This window comes from Myripristis murdjan, chromosome 20 (genome assembly GCF_902150065.1).
Source record: "Myripristis murdjan chromosome 20, fMyrMur1.1, whole genome shotgun sequence".
NCBI classification, from domain to species: domain Eukaryota; kingdom Metazoa; phylum Chordata; class Actinopteri; order Holocentriformes; family Holocentridae; genus Myripristis; species Myripristis murdjan.
This window is the reverse complement of record NC_043999.1, coordinates 24,313,682-24,330,878: the sequence shown is the minus strand read 5'-3', so window position 1 is coordinate 24,330,878 and position 17,197 is coordinate 24,313,682. Positions and strand designations below refer to the sequence as shown.

General features: G+C 41.0%; 2 protein-coding genes across 2 annotated transcripts; one reads left to right on the top strand and one right to left on the bottom strand.

Annotated features, from left to right (window-relative positions):
* Positions 1-1,712: 1,712 nt before the first annotated feature.
* Positions 1,713-9,735, bottom strand: fam168b (family with sequence similarity 168 member B). Its single transcript, XM_030079729.1, has 7 exons — positions 9,598-9,735; positions 7,187-7,278; positions 7,001-7,084; positions 5,882-6,024; positions 4,897-5,095; positions 4,064-4,188; positions 1,713-3,155 (listed from the first exon to the last, which is right to left on the bottom strand). The coding sequence occupies exons 2-6, from the start codon at positions 7,254-7,256 to the stop codon at positions 4,076-4,078; spliced, it is 609 nt and encodes a 202-aa protein (XP_029935589.1). The 5' UTR covers positions 7,257-7,278; positions 9,598-9,735; the 3' UTR covers positions 1,713-3,155; positions 4,064-4,075.
* A 788-nt stretch (positions 9,736-10,523) lies between these two features.
* fbxo45 (F-box protein 45) lies at positions 10,524-14,563 on the top strand. The gene is made up of 3 exons (XM_030079998.1): positions 10,524-11,198; positions 12,591-12,947; positions 13,556-14,563. Exons 1-3 carry the CDS (start codon positions 10,875-10,877, stop codon positions 13,739-13,741), a joined length of 867 nt encoding a protein of 288 aa, XP_029935858.1. The 5' UTR covers positions 10,524-10,874; the 3' UTR covers positions 13,742-14,563.
* Positions 14,564-17,197: the final 2,634 nt, after the last annotated feature.

Genomic DNA, 17,197 nt, shown 5'->3' with positions numbered 1-17,197 from the left:
ATGACTGATTTTTTTTTTTTTTTTTTTTTTTTTTTTTTTACAGTGGTTTGAAATCTGCCTTTCCATGAAAAGGCGGCTGCTGTCATGTGACTGGCTTACTCAATTTGTGAAGCCTCACATGAATTGACACATACCAGTTAGCTCAGTGAGATAGAGCCTTGTCCTTCATGCCAGAAATTGAGTTCAAGCCTCAACTGATGCAAAATGCACATTAAAATGCCATCTTCCTATTTTCCACTTGTTGCCCAGCCATTGCTGCGCAGCAGCTATAATTTGGTTTAATTTCTTATCATCAGTGAACAGTTAATTATTAACATCCCGTATGTGTCACTTGAGATCAAAATAAAGTTTCAAATCTGAATGTGAGTGTTAAAAATAACCAATCACAAAAAGTGCAATTGTTAGGAGAGGTAGATAAGGCATTGAAACAATGAAAAAACTATATAAAATATTATACAAATTTAACAATAAAAAAACTATTGCATCAATTAATGCACTTTATCCTCAATGTTTGCTTTACATCATCTTTAACACTTTCACTTAAACTGACAGAAGCACTAATGTGGATGAACTTGTTGATTTTCAGCTTGCTGTGCAATTGTAGTGTGTGCTAACATATATGCTAGTACTCACATTGCAGGTCTTGAAGAACTCAGAGTCATCTTGGCGCAGACACACTGGGAGGGCTAGAAGGGCCAGAGATTTTGGATTTTGGAGTGTGTCTGTGTGAATTTGTGCCTGTTCATCCAGAAGAGCATTTGTGAGGTCAGACACTGATGTTGGACCAGAGGGCCCGGCTCGCAATCTGCATCCTAGTTGATCCCAAAGTTGAAGTTCTTCCACACCAAACTCAGCCAGCCATGCCTTTATGGAGCTGCTTTGTGCACTAGGGCTCAGTCATGCTGGGACAGAAAAGGGCCTTCCCCAAACTGGTCCCACAAAGTTAGAAGCAGAGAATTGTCCAAAATGTTTGGTGAGCTGAAGCATTAAGATTTCCCTTCAGTGGAACTGAGGGGCCGAGGCCAATTCCACAAAAAAACAGCCCATAGCGTTATCCCTCCTCCAGCAAACTTTACAGTCCGCACAATGCAGTCAGGCAGGGAACGTTCTCCTGGTGTTCACCAAACCCAGACTGTCCATCAGACCGCCACATAGGACACACAGAAAATAGGACACACAGCCATGCACTTATTGTTAGGGTTTCTAAATATGATTTCAGTGGCCTTAAGTGGGGCTTCTGGCAGACAGAAGTGAGACTGGAAAATGTAGCCATACACACACTCAGCTGCTGTCGATAGCTTTCAGGTATGAATCATCAATTACATATCTTTACTGAATGAGACACTATGTCTCTATAGGACAGGAAGTGAGGATGAGGAGTGACTGCTGTGGCCTCTGTGAGAGTGCATCTGTGCTATCAGGGTTCTACTTTTTCATGCACCATGTTCAGATATTATGTACTGAAATTATTTATGCATTTTTGTTAATAAGTTCTTGGTGGATCATAAAGCTAGTACTAAAGCACAGCACTAAAGAAGAAAATCCACAGTTTGACCTGGGTCCATCATCCCTGTGAGCAGATGTCATGCACACTGAAGAAACAAGTTATGACAAGATGGCAGAACATCCTATTAAGAGCAGATAATGGCACAGTAAGAAAAGACAATTATTCTTGTAACTGTTTTTATTTTTGGTCTTTCTTTAGAATACAAAACAAGAACCAAAAAACACAAAAATAACATTTACAAAACAGATTATTTAACTGAGGTGACCGAGGCAACATAGAAGAGCAAGTTGGAGACAGTGATACTGGTGGGTCTGGCTGGAACCTTGAGGTAAAACAGTGAGCGATGGAAAAGGTTTGATATCTTACAGATTGTTTTGACTACAGAATTAGTGCCTTTCCTTCAGTAGTGCTAGTCACAAATCGAGTTGAAAATAAAAAAAAAACGATGCTCCTCTGAGCAAACATTAGCAGTGATTTAATCGTGTAGTGCTTCAGACTTACTTAAAAAGTACGAACATACTGATTGTTGTGACATATAGGCATATGTCCCGCTGTATGGCACAACACCATTTTTTAATGGTTTCTATACTGATCCACTATCTCACGCACACACACACCCTCACACTCACACAGCTCATTCACTCACTGAAGGGTGCAAATCATTTTAAACAGCTTCCTCCATTTGTCCCCTGTCGAGAATGCTTTTGGCTAAAAGAAGTGTTTTCTGTGCAGGGAGAGGAAGCTGTGTGAGAGCTGTGGAAAAGCCCCGCGCTCGCTTCCTAACGGCTTCCACGGGGCAAGAAAGAAACTTGAATAGTTAAGTGTCGGAATGGCCGTCAGTCACAGGCACAAACTCAAAGTCCCGTCTGTTTCCTAAAATACAAAAATGGTAAGACAGAATGCATACACCGCATCACTCGGAGAAAGAATAAAAACCTAGCATCACTTACCAAAAACACAAAGCGGTGAAAACAGTGCAGTTTGGGCTGCACCCGTTTGAGCAGTTATGTTTTCGCATGAAGAAACAGTTCTCGTCTTCTTTCACATTTAAGACATGGTCATCGGTGATTCAGCATTGCAGATTATTACTCTTTTTTTTCCTTGTTTTTTTTTTTTTTTTTTTAACTTCCTTTGGATTTATGCCTTTTGTTGATTTTGCATCTGTCACAGCAGGTAGATTGAGCTAGCATTATTTCATATATCTATATATACACATGCATTCAACATCATATGGATCCCAGACATAAAATAAAATAAAATAAAATAAAATAAAAAATAAAAAAAAATAAGAAATCCAAACTCCCTTTTCACCACTTAGTAAGAGAGTAAGCTATAAAAATCTGCAAGACAGTCCACAAAAAAAAGAAAAAAGAAATAAACAGGGGTTGCATGGAGACTTTGCCATTGGATGCGAGATATGCAGCAGGTTATAGAGTGCGTGAAGGAGGGCAGCGTTTTCCATTGAGAGGGGCCTTGGGAACGGGCCTATTCTTCAGCCTCCTCCCAGGTGAGCCTCATTCTACGTGGTCGGGATTTCAGATTCACATTATGCTGGAAGAAGAGCAACTGGCTGCAGACACTGGCGGTGCAGGTCATCACCAATAGTAAAAAACACTGGACTGTGAATGCATATCTGCCATCTTCTGACCTGCAAGAGAGAAGAAAAGGTGTGTGTAAGGGATCGAGCCATACCTCATGTTATACAAATATGATCAGTGGGATGAAACACAGTGAAAGTGTTGTTTGTATGTACTTCTGTAAAGGTCACATCACCCACCTCACTGCCCAAAAAAAATCTTAAATGGCACATTTGATTTGCCTGTTCTCAAACTTTGCCCCTGCTGGCCAATCTGACTGTGACACCAATCACATGAGTCTCTGATTTAAGCTGGGGTATATAACCTGGACATTTTTATCTGTACGTTTCTATCATGATTTTACAAACACTGCTACATGATTTTAATCCACAGCCAGCTTCTCTGTGAGCGCCTTTTAAATTGACGACTAGAGTCATTCCAGCTTGCCGCTGAGCCATGAAAAACACCTGGTTAGCTCGCTGCCATGTCTTTTCTTTGATCAATCTGTTCTCTCTGTTCAAGGACAACAACAAAAGTATTAAGAAGAGGAAAATCACTGTAACTCCCACAGGAGTGGTCAGCAGAGTTCCTGAGAAGCAGAGTGAACAGAGAAGAGCACAGACAGGTTATCGTGGGTGGTTAACCACTTAGCCGACTTTTTTTATTTTATTTTAAATTTTAAATAAAAATAAATAAATAAATAAAACAAATCAGAGATAAATGACAACATGACTTCTGAGGCCTATTTGCAGTTTCACATAATGTGTGTAATTCAGTACATAATAGTGCATTAAATTGCAGTGCCATATTTCTATGAAACATTCATATGTTTCACACAAAAAATATGCATTGCTAAGTAAAACTTAGACTTGGCAGGTAGCTTGTTTTGGTCAGGCAGCTCTTGGCAGGTGTGACAAAATGTTCATTGTGGAACCATTTCAAAGAGATCAGAGTCATCAGACTAAAATGTGGTACTCACGCTGCCCTCTGTTCACCACTGAGGGGGCACGTAGCTGTAGGTGGGTGTGCCTGGGGCCCGATATGTGGGCATTGTGACTTGGTGGGGGGCAACGGGCGCTGGCGAATGAGTGGTCAACAGAGTTCCTGAGAACCAGAGTGAGCAGAGAAGAGCACAGATATATGGTTCATTAAGACTGCATTATGACGGCAATCTGAACATTTCTGACACGTCAGCTGCTTCAACGACATTTCTGCAAATCAATGTGGAAATGTAAGGCCTTATGTAGACATAAGGCACTGAGAAGTTCAGAAGTGTAAACTAACAGGAAATCAGTCAGAGAGAGAAACAGTTTTATCTGCTGATCCTCTCAGATAAAACAGTGTGGGTGCAGGGGTGGGACTGCTCTAAAATTTGCAAAGGTTCAATTGGTTGAAATATTTATCTACACCCACTAGGTTAGCATGAGGCCACCGTCATGACGATCATGATACACATGATCGATAGTGAAAAACTGATATTGTTACACTGCTAGATTTTGCACACTTTGGCCATTCAGAATGGCTGCTATCATTACTGCAAGATGTGGGCATCGCCGCTGACAAGTCGCTCAGACTCTCAGAGGAGATCAGAAACCACTCCCAGCACAAACAGGCTTCACTGTTTAACCAGCACTATTAACCTTTTCTCTCATTGCTAGGAAATAGCATGGCTTACTAATTTGGTCATTTTGGTGATAGAGCATCGGCTCCTTCCTTCCTGAAAAGCTTTACTGAATCAGGCCCTGAGTTCCTCAAGTCAAGCATTTCTGTTAGACACAGGCTGCTAAGAAGAAAATGGAAACCACAGCTTACCGGCTGACATGGCCATGGTGGTGCCAGCCACCATCCCCATCGCAACGCTGTTTGGGCGAGGAGGCGGGATGGGCGGGGCATACATGGCCGCTGGCATGCCATTGGGCTGGACCACTGTCGTGTGATGGATGACATGAGGCGGCGCTGCATATAGCGGCTGTGTGTAGTAAGTGCCTTGTTGTTGTGAAGGTAAGAGCGCCTGGGTCACAGAGGAACAGAGCCACACACTGAAGCTGAACAACAATAAACTAGTGCTTCATAGTAAAGACATGGTCACATTAACATGAGATGAGGTGAAACTTAAAGGACCATCCCAGTGATCCTGAATGTTTGGCTCATTCACTACAGTTTCTCCACATTGTACACTGCAACAAACAACTTTGTAAATCATGCAAGGGTATTAAAGATTTCACAAGAAATAACCAATATCCCCTAATTTTTCCATTTGAATTGTTGGTTGAAACACCCACCTTTATAGTGCTCTGCCTCTGTAGCTGACAAAATCGTCACCACTCATAAACCACAGAAGCAATTGTCTCTGTGAGGCAAATATTTTCTTGGCAGAGAGCCTGTCTCACTCCACTCAATTTGAAGTCATTAAAACACAACAGTGCTGCTGCTTTACAGCAAACTAATGTGGAGGACTTTGCCACAGTGATGGAATACGGGTGTGAAGAAAGTCTTAAGTCTTTGAAATATACTGAGACAAAGAAAAATGAAGTATATCTGATATGACTATACACTAATACTAATAATGTATGTGTTTAACCTGATGAAAGTTCATCTTTCAGTCAGAAATCTTGATTGTTAATTTTGTCACCAGCACAATTAGTGTAATTTTTTTTTTTAAACTCTGGAACACAACCCAACACCTCTCAGTGTATCATAACTGAACCCCATCCATAAACAACCCACACTTCCACTTCCATCACTTGGATGAACAATTCGTAAGTCCGAGCAGCTTGGTGTGTGTGAACCCACTGACCTGTGCATAAGGGTTCTGTTGGGGATAGGTGCTCCTGACGGGGTAGACTGCGGCAGGGTAGGGGTTGGGTGAGGAGGAGTAGGGTGGGACAGCCCCAGTGGTGGGAGAACAGGACACTTTGAAAGGAGTGCCTGGAGCATAGCCTGAGGTGGGTGGAACATGGATCAGGTCAGTGCCACACCCACCACATACACAATCCACACTGATGTGGACATTTTATCATGTATCAGTCAGTCCCCCTGCTGCTCCACGCTGTTGACCAAAAACCATTCTGACATGAAACATGAGGTAAACACAGGTGGTACTGATGACATGAATGAATGCTCTGTTGAGTGAGGCAGAGTGAACAGCACCAGGACTCTGGGTCTGTGAGACCTCAGTGGAGCACATCCCTCATTCATGTTATTAGTAACACCTGTGTTTACCTGCTGTTTCACGTCAAAATGCTGTGAAACAACGTCTATTGATTCTAAAGTGATATCTTCACCAGCTTCCACACAAGTATTGTAACAATACATTATGTAACACTATGCATTTTGTAATAACGTTCAAACATATAACACATCTTTCCTCTATCATGTAACGGGCCTAACATCGGAATTTAATAACTTGCCACACTGAACGTAAACCAAAGTAAATTTCCACACATTTTGTAATAACATATTACAGAAGAGAGTGGTTGTTATGTAATGTGGCGGCTGGCCTTTGTTTTTATTTATTAATGCCAAAATTTCTGTCTTCATTTACCTCAAATGTCATACTTTAAGGAAATGAAATTTCTCTCTCTCTCTCTCTCTCTCTCTCTCTCTCTCTCTCTCTCTCTCTCTCTCTCTCTCTCTCTCTCTCTCTCTCTCTCTCTCTCTCTCTCTCTCTCTCTCTCTCTCTCTCTCTCTCTCTCTCTCTCTCTCTCTCTCTCTCTCTCTCTCTCTCTCTCTCTCTCTCTCACACTCACACACTCACCAATCCCTGTCCCACCCAAAATTGTAATTGTATGAAGGATCAAAATGGTACATTACATCTTCCTGAAAAAAACGTTTAAAAAACAGAACTTCTATAGCCTTTGTATTGCCTCTTTTGTCCTGCAGCTGAGACTGCGGGGCAGCTGAAAGGAGTCCTTACCAGTTGGGAAGGCTGGGTTAGCCCCTGGGTAGACGTTTGGGGTGTATGCTGGAGCGGCTGCTGCGTAGCCAACAGGGAATCCAGCTTCCAGGATGGAGAAAAAAAACATGCAAGAACTTTTACAGCTTTCCTTGTTATTATAATATTTGGTTAAACCATTATACAATGACATACATGTAAAATTACCTGGATAGCCAATGCCCTTAGGATTGGCATAGGGGACCCCTGTTGGTGCGGGGCTGTATACAGGATTCATATTTGTGGCCTGCTCACACAGGCTGCAATGAAAAGAGTGCAGAAACTTTGAATTTCTATGATTACTGTCTTTAGAAATTTGTAGAGTTTTTACAGCAAAACTGAGCTTTGGTAGAGTGTTGGTGTGCACAGTTACCTGGGCGTTATATGACTCCACATGTTAGTGAAATATCCTCATTAGTTGCTCTGTGCTCCACTGGACTGCTAATCCACAATACTGTATTTGTGTCTCTGCATTCGCTTCTATTGTGCAGCAAATCGGCTTCCAAAATGACATTTTAAGTCCCGGTACCCATTTTTTAAGTAACTTAAACATTTCTTTTCTTGTTATTTTTCTATTTGAATTAGAAAGTTGATCTGGCAGACTGCGTCTGTAGGAAACTAGTAACTTTGCACCAGGAAGAAACAACCTGATAGTACTTTCACAAATAGCCTAACTGTAGTTACACACAAAAAACTGGTACCGGGGCTTGTGTTTTTCATGTTGACATAATCCACTTTGTGTTCATCTATGTGCTGAAAGTGATATTTTGGGAGCTGTTTTGCTATTTAAGTGAATAGAGAGACACAAATAAAGTATTGGGTATCAGCAGCCTAGGGAGGCACAGAGCAACTATATACAAGATATTTCACCACCATGTGGACTCACATCCACATAACTATACAACCCAAAACTCTACCAAAGTTCGTCTCTGCTTTAAAAACCACACTGCTCACACTGTGTGTCATGCATCACATCAGTACATGGTATAGACCAATATTTAGGGTTCAGGGAGTAGAATGGTTAGTGGTAGAAAACACTGCACTGCAAAAATCAGTGCAATGCTGCTGAACAGGGTGGAGAGTCACACAGGTGACCTCAGACTCAGCATATTCAATAACAAATGAATTTTCCCTGCATTTTGTTTTTTGCACAGTCCAAACATGTTCATAAACAGACAACACCATAGTACTATCTGGGCTTATGTCCTAAAAGTTATCTGTGATGTGATAGGTGATGCAAATGATGCAGCAAGGCAGTGTCATCTGGTGTAATCTATCAGTGCTACCGTAAAATGCCATAACTTTCCAAGTCTTGCCCTGACTAACTTGGAGCATTTTCATAGCCTAAACAGAGTATGCCTTGATGTATTTTCTCATGTTTAAGCTCAATCAGTCTGATTTCCACTACAGTTTCACTTGCTGTGGAACAAATAGTGATGCAAAATAGAAAACAGCTGAAAACGTAAATCTAACTTGCAAGTAGTAAAATACATTCTTGTTAGAGCCATTTGTGAAGTTCCCTGACATTCCCTGTCAGGAATACACCTCTGAAAGCTCCATAAGCAGTGGGAGCCTGCAGCTGCTCCACATGATGCTCATTAGTTGGAAATCAAATAATATTTGCCTGTGAGCTATCCTCTGGCTGTGATCAACAACCATGGCGTGATTCTACAAGTCGTATCATTCAACAATCACTTTTTCCTAAGCCAACGATTAGTACACTGTTATAGCTCTCACGGGTTGATAAAATGCTAAATAACAGCAGTCCTATCACGGACTGCTGGTAAAACATACACAGCATCGACACGCTCCGTTGCTCTTTAAGGTGAGCCAGCACTGCGAATTCCAAAGTAAATCCGGCAATTTAATGCGTCGCTCCTTACAAGCAAAGTTACACTTAAAAAAAAAAAAAAAACGTTTGCATTTTTTTCTTGACGAAGCTCTCTTCATTTCGGCAGCCACTAAGTACACCAAGGAGCAATAAAACTACATTCTTATCAGTTATTGTGATGTGAGTCGTTTCAAACAAGACGCGGTAAGCGGCTGACGTTAGTTTCCAGGAGCCTTAAGCAATTCTAAAAATTCACATTTTATAGGGAAATGTGTTGCTGGGTGGATTTTCTGTATGCTGGAGTTAGCAATGACTCCTAACAATACATGGTTTCCAATTATATCCCCCAGTGTGGACACGGTGTGCGGATAACCAAGGCCAAACTCAACTGCCAGGTTTTAGCATGGAGGTTCTCAACAAATATGAGAGCTGGCGCGCAGTGGTTCTCTGGGACTATTAGCAAGCTTAGCAGTGTGTGTAGCTGACCCAGCCGCTGCTGTAACGTTACATACGGATGCGTCCTGTCCCCGGTATGCCCCGGTGTGCAAACCAGACTGCTATACATCCGTCTGACAGCCGAACGCACTTAACCGGGTGCAGATAGCAGACAGACGGGGGCGGCTTGTCAACAGGCCGCATATCACAGTGAGACAGCCGGACTAGTAGGTCGGCTCTGCAGCGGCGCCTGTCCCGGACCAAAACAGACACACACACCTCTCAGTCCCAACACGTCTCCAAAATAACTCACTGTTATCTCCTTTGACCGCCTGGAAGTCCCCTCCTTCTGCCTCTTGATGGAAAATAAAAGACGCTAGCTGGTGTTTGGCTTCCCGCAGATGCTTTACTGAACTCTTTTGAGCACCCCGCGTCACTTCCGTCTACCTTGTCACGTGGTGGCCCAGTCCAAAATAATACACATATATAAGTATATAGGGACGACGTCTCTATATCGTATTGGATTGTGTTTTATATTCATAAAAACACAGCAAAAAGATGCAAATGTTTCTCTCACAATTTCTTTAAAGTATTGATAAAGTCAAAGACAATGCATATATTATCAGAGTCGTTTTAACAGGTTATATATCTGTCCAGCCCCACACCCTCACTGCTTTAATCCCCTTTTTTTTCATCATTTCTGTCATTTATAAATTCTCCCTGAATCTATTGTGGAATTATCCGATGTTGCTCTGATAATATTCGCTGACCTCATTTTTTTTTTTTTTTTCTTATATGCTTTTACGTATGCTTAATGTTTTGTAGGATTAATGTACATATTTAGACATCATACACATACTTTTTTCACAAATTTCTAAGGCACGTATTTTTATATTTCTTATTTGTTTTTTGTTTTTTTATTATTATTATTATTTCGTAGAATTTAATTCTTCTCCTGAGAATTTGAGCAACTGGCCCAATTTAGTAAATCTTGAATCAGGGTCAGTAAGTATTTCTAAATCTGTTTTTCCGCAGTTAATTCTGCTATCATGCATTTTATCTTTAATGCACATTTGAGCAAAAACTAACCTTGAACAAAATTAATCATAAAATGTACGTTGTGCAATAGATGTTTCAACAATGCTGAAACAGGAGTACAGAGAGCACGGCTAGAGCAGCCACTCCAGAGCTCCTATCAAAGCGCACTCATTATTGTCAGATCTAGTGTCCTTGCAGGTGATCAAATTTTTAAATCTAGGCTGAGGCTTCTCATGGTCTAACGCCGAATAAGTGTAATATTTTTTCCATATTTAAGTAATGCAAGTTTAATTACCGTCATGTTTTAGAAATAGTTTTAATGTCTGTTTGGTTGCAATGCAATTATTTCATTCCATCTTTCAGGACCTTGAGGTATTGCTTCCTTTCAGCCATTGAGCTGGGCAGGGTCCATACTGTTTTGGTTTTACTACAACCTCTGCGTGATTTTGCGGGTAAAATGCCGAGACGTTGCCTATATTAGACATCATTCTATGGTGTAGGGTGAATATATTTCGTCGGCTGGTGTCGTCGATAAGAAATAAAAGGCCTATCATGTCTGGAGCGGCCGCCGGAGGAGGCTCCTCCTGTCTGGGCGCAGCAGCCGCAGCCAGTTGCAGCAGTGCCGGGGGTTCATACGCTGCTGCGGCGGGTGGAGGTGCAGGGGTGGCCGGGAGACTGCCCGGCCGGGTCCTGGAGCATATTTTCTCCTATTTGGACATGGCCGATTTAATGCGCTGCTCGCTGGTGTGCTGGCACTGGAACAATATCCTGGCGGATGAAAACAGCGAGGTGTGGCGCAGCCTCAGCACCCGGACTCTGAGCGAGGAGGCTCTGCGGTCTGACATCCTGTGTAACCTGCCGACCTACAAGGGGAAAGTAGGTTTACCAATATACCACCTCATCCCCGCCGTTCTCGCTTGGACAATCAAAACAGCGTGCCTCCATTCAAATAATGGGCCCGTTGTATGTTCCCTTTATATCCACCAACTACCCAGCTCTAAAACACGACTTAAGATGTTGAATAAATCCTTAAGAAGCACTCTTCTCGTAGGCATGCATCCAATACACCGACCAGCATTTATGTCAACACAAGTTCAACTTCAAGAATTGGTCTCGTCGTTATACTCGCGTTAAAAAAAATGAAATTTGATTTAAATAGAGCGCTATTTGGTGGATTATTGTGTGCCGAATTAACCTGAAGAACCCGTTAATGTAGTATATGTTCTTAAACCGTAGACTAAGGTGTGTATGACAGCCTATGAAAAAAGTCAGCATTAAACTGACAGATTTTTCAGTGTAGTTTGGTGTAACTTTGCCCTTGAAATGACAGAATGTAGGCGTTTTGCTGTCATGTCAGGAAGATTTTTTTGTGATGTTTGACTCTCAGTGTGAAACCTGTGATTTGAATAGGCATTCTTATTCAGTCTCTAGCTGGTATTCTTTTCAGTGAATTAAATATTTGTGAATATAAGCTGTTCTTCATTTTGCTGGGGGCCAACTGGAACCTGCAAAGGCCCCTGGAGGTCTCAACAACATATAATGTCTAAGTGAAACTTTTCATATGGAGTTGTTACTCTTAAGATTTCTTGATATAGACTTAGATGGAATGTGTCATCTTATGTAAGCTTATCTAACTATCAATTCACTGAACTGTTTTCTGTTGTCAAAATTGTCACTACTGAAAAATAATGAAAATGTACATGATTATTCAAAAGCTTGGAGCTGTAAAGTCCTGATACATTTTACAAATCTCCAGGGTTCAGTTGTAAATGAGATAGATAGAAGAATTAGACATTTCATTGAATTATCTTCTGCTTGGTGCAGCATGTGTATGTTGAAATTACTCGTGGACCCTAACAACTATGGAAAAGTTTTTGTAGGGATGCACGATATCGGATTTTTGGTCGATATCCGATATGTGATATACAATATTCACAAACAGGGCAAATATGACCTCTCACATCCCTGCATCCCTGTTTTTTTTTTTTTGTTTGTTTGTTTTTAAATCTGACATGAATATTTGCTCATTAGCAACCACTGTTGCTTATATAATTCTTTTTTTACTTATTATAAACTGTAATCTCAAAATAACTCCTGGAATATACTGAGCTTTGCAGATTGTTTGTATCTAGTTTATTTGAGGAAGAGACTGCACCTTTTAATCTGACAGATTTCAGCATGAAATTTGATGTGACATTCTGTGTTCCTGTGTCTTCTAGCAGTTGATGGCCTGTTGTATCTTAATCATACCATTGTTCTCCTCCACAGCTCAAGTCCTTCCAGCACGCTTTGAGCTCGCACGACTGCTCACGCAACGTTTACGTGAAGAAGAATGGCTTCACCCTGCACCGCAACCCCATCGCCCAGAGCACGGATGGCGCGCGGGGCAAGATCGGCTTCTCCGAGGGGCGTCACGCCTGGGAGATCTGGTGGGAGGGGCCCCTGGGAACCGTGGCCGTGATCGGCATTGCCACCAAACGGGCGCAGATGCAGTGCCAAGGCTATGTGGCCTTGCTGGGGAGTGACGACCAGAGCTGGGGCTGGAACCTGGTGGACAACAACCTGCTTCATAACGGGGAGGTCAACGGGAACTTCCCCCAGTGCAACAACGCACCCAAATACCAGGTAGGAGCTCTGCCCATTAAGGATGGGAAAAAGTCGATTCACTTAAGTATTGCGATACTTTTTGGTGCATTTTTTTTTATCAATTTATTGTTATTTAATCAATTTATAATAAAGATATGGTACAGGCTACATTTTGGTGAGGAAAAACTGCCATGGTCATTTTCAAAGTGTTCCCTTGACCTCTGACCTCCAGATATCTGAATGATATCTGGTCTCCCCATGACTGGTTTGACTGGAAAGTTGAGACTCTTGTGGATTCAATGAGCCACATTTGATTCATGTGTGATGATGTTAGCCCCTATAGCAGCCATTTCATTGTAGTGACAACATTTTTTGAAACTTGACATGACCTTTAAGATAATCACAGCCTCATGAAACTTTACATTCACAAACTAGAGGATAATTCAAAAAACAAAAATCACAATCATAATCTTGAATTAAGAAACCCAATACATATGGAATTAGCACCCACGTATCGTGACACTATCAAATCAGGAGAGAAGCATGTTGTCCCAGCCCTGCCTATTCAGTGACTATGTCATTTGTACATTGCTGGTCCTTTGTGTCTTTGTAATCCAACCCTACCATGTGACCCTGTTTGTCTGCAGATTGGGGAAAGAATACGAGTGATTCTAGACATGGATGACAAGACTCTGGCGTTCGAGAGGGGCTTTGAGTTCCTGGGAGTGGCGTTCCGTGGACTGCCCAAAGCCTGCCTGTTCCCCGCCGTGTCCGCAGTGTACGGCAACACTGAAGTCACCATGGTGTACCTGGGCAAGCCTCTGGACGGCTAGAGGCAGAACAATCTGTGCCACTACCAAACTGACGGGAGCGCTGGACTGGCTGCCTACAGTTTGCACCTTGTCAAAAGGTTTTGTTTTTAGGCCAAGAGGCCCACTGTCACGATTCTTCCAAACAGAATGACTTTATTTTCTGACACAAAGAGAACTCTGCGTTTCTACCAGAGCTGGAATTAAATCCAGAGTCAATGTTTTGTGAGCACTGGAACGGGGTAAAGGAATGGGGGTTGGCTGTCATGGAGATATTTCCATATCAACATTGAAGTATCAATTTTACATGTTGGGGGGAGGGGCATAGGTTTGTGTCAGGGATTACTTGAGATTTGCTCGAACAAGGCCAAAACAATTACAAACCATGGCGAATACTTTTACAACATCATGTTAGCAAATCATACACTTATTATCAAAGGCCGATGTACGACGACAGTGAAGCGGCTCATCGCGGTTTAACAGCTGAAAACAACACTGAGGACTGGATCATAATGGTTTCTTGCCAAAACAATGTACAGTGATATTTGCATAGAGGACATGTGGGCCAAAATCTGCATCGACATGTGGACTTTATTGCTTTAAACGCTTTATATCGGCCTATGGACTCTAATGTTCTACAAATACTCCCAGAAACCACCTGAACGCGTCAGAAACTATACCTGTATAATATGACTGTGTAACCTTTTTAATGTGCTATTGTAGTATTACACACTATTTATTTCTCGGTTTTATCCATGGTACTGTTGATGGGGTTATCAGGCCTGAAAATAAAGTCTACATGGTGCCAGTCTTAGATGTCCGAATAAAGACAGCTTGATGCTTGTGTGTCGGTGTTTGTGAGTACAGTTTGTACACAGCTGACCAATCACACTGCACGCTTTTTATCCTCTGTGGTGTCTGAAGCAGCCACCTGTACTTCCATTTGTGGCATCTCGTGTGTGTGAAGGCACGTGAACCAGGCTCATCGTTCATTAGTCATCTTAGTTGAATCTTTTGATGCTTTTTCACACATCCAGTTCCTTTAATTTGGTCATTTTCTTGTAATCAAATTTAAGTACATACTCACACTAATTATGAATACTTTTCTTATATTTTTTAAAGACTTTTTTTTTGGTGCTAATTTTCTAGTAATATTTTTGCTGATTTTATAATTTTATGTTGTTATTATTGTTGCATTTTTTTCCCCTATGGTTTGTTTTTTGGTCCTTTTTGGTCATTATCTTCTAACTTTTATAATTTCTTGCAAATTTTTCACTGTTTCTTGCCAATTTGCCTATCACCTTTTTTTCACCATGCTTCTTGAAAGAAACGAAGTGAATCTGCTCAGGTTTCACCTTGAAAGCTCAGCGGGAAAAACACCAGAAAATCTGCAAAAAAAAAAAAAAAAAAAAAGACCTGGAAATTTGCACAAATGTTTTTAAAAAATGACACAAAAACTATCTAATTATTAAAATGATTTATTTAAACTTGCCCTGCGATGGACTGATGGACTGGTGGCTTGTCCAGGGTGTTTCCCTGCCTTCCTCCCACTGCACACTGGGATAGGCGACTGTAATTAGGGGCTTGGAAAGTGAATGAATGAATGAATATTTAAACTTCAGATCAGTGTTGCTAAATCAATGTCAAAAGCATTCACACACCCTTCATAAGTGTTTTAAACACATAAGTTGATTGGCTACACACAGGAGACATACAGAACTGCAATAATTCATTGCTTATGCAGTCAGTTTCCATCACTGAGGAAATTAGTTAGCCAGCACATACATCAGCTGAGAATGCATGAAACCTTCATCAGGGGCCATGCTCACCATGCAGATTTTCATGTGTTCGACTATAGAAATGTGAGGCAGGATGGTGCTGAGCGGTGCCTTTCCTGGATCAATAAAGGCTGGAAAATAGAAATGCATTTCACTTTGGGTTTCCAATGTCAGCTGCAGAGAGGCGGTATAAAGTAACAGTAATGTGCTGATGGTATATCCACCTCTGAGGACAGGCTGTTACAAAACTGTGCGAGCACTGGATTGTGTAAGGTTACGCTTACATGTCATACAGCCACTTGAATCAAGAAACAGCTGAGAGTGAATGCAGCAGCCACAGCCTCATGATCACTAAGAGGCTTGATGCCTGTACTCATATCTGACAGAGGCAGTGTAGTTTAAGGCACATTTATAGACCTATTTGTGAGTTTTAGTGAGCACAACTTACTGTGAATACATCTTTTATCTATGTTTTCATTGAGATTTCATTGCCAGGTGTGAAAGGAATCTGATCATTTCACGAACCCATTCAACTCAGGTTATCTCAGCCACGCTTAAAGGACCATATGACTTTGCATGTTCAGTGTAATATCTACAAATGCATACTTGAGATTTCTGCTAACCTTTTCTCAAAGCAAGTAGTGGTATTTTAGAACTCTAAAATCATTTTTCCTCCCTTTTATCCAGTCATTCGTTTCCATTTATTCCATTTTATGATATAAAAATGAACTTTCAGAGACTAAAGACTTTCTTCACACCAGTATACATCGTTATGGTTGATGTGAAATCCTTAGTACCCCTGCATGATTTGCAAAATGGTTAAAAATCACTGGGATGGTCCTTTAAAGCATAACTAAACTGTGTGTGGTCGTCAGTGACAGCTGATGTCACAAAAGACCAGACACTGTCATTTTCACAAGCAGAGGTCAGGCTCTCAGGGTTTTTCAGGATGCTGAAATTGAATACTGAATACAAAATTCCATTCCATTTATATTTTAATGAATATTTATTAGCCTAAATAATGATTTTTAAGGAACCTTGCATGGATGCTATTTTTTTAAAATATATTTTTTCTAAAATCTCACGTACCCCCTGGAGTTCCTCCACGTACCCCCAGGGGTACACATACCCCCATTTGAGAAACAGTGCTCTGCATCATATAATCAGTAACAAGGGAAAATAAAAATAAATTAAAATGAGCAATATAATTATATATACATACATATATACATATATATATATATATATATATATATATATATATATATATATATATATATATATATATATATATATATATATACATACATATATATATATACATATACATATATATATATATATATATATATATACACACATACACACATACACACACACACACACACACACACATATATACAGTACAGGCCAAAAGTTTGGACACACCTTCTCATTCAATGCGTTTTCTTTATTTTCATGACTATGTACATTGTAGATTCTCACTGAAGGAATCAAAACTATGAATGAACACATGTGGAGTTATGTACTGAACAAAAAACACCCTTTGCTCTGATTACTGCTTTGCACACTCTTGGCATTCTCTCCATAAGCTTCAAGAGGTAGTCACCTGAAATGGTTTTCCAACAGTCTTGAAGGAGTTCCCAGAGGTGTTTAGCACTTGTTGGCCCCTTTGCCTTCACTCTGCGGTCCAGCTCACCCC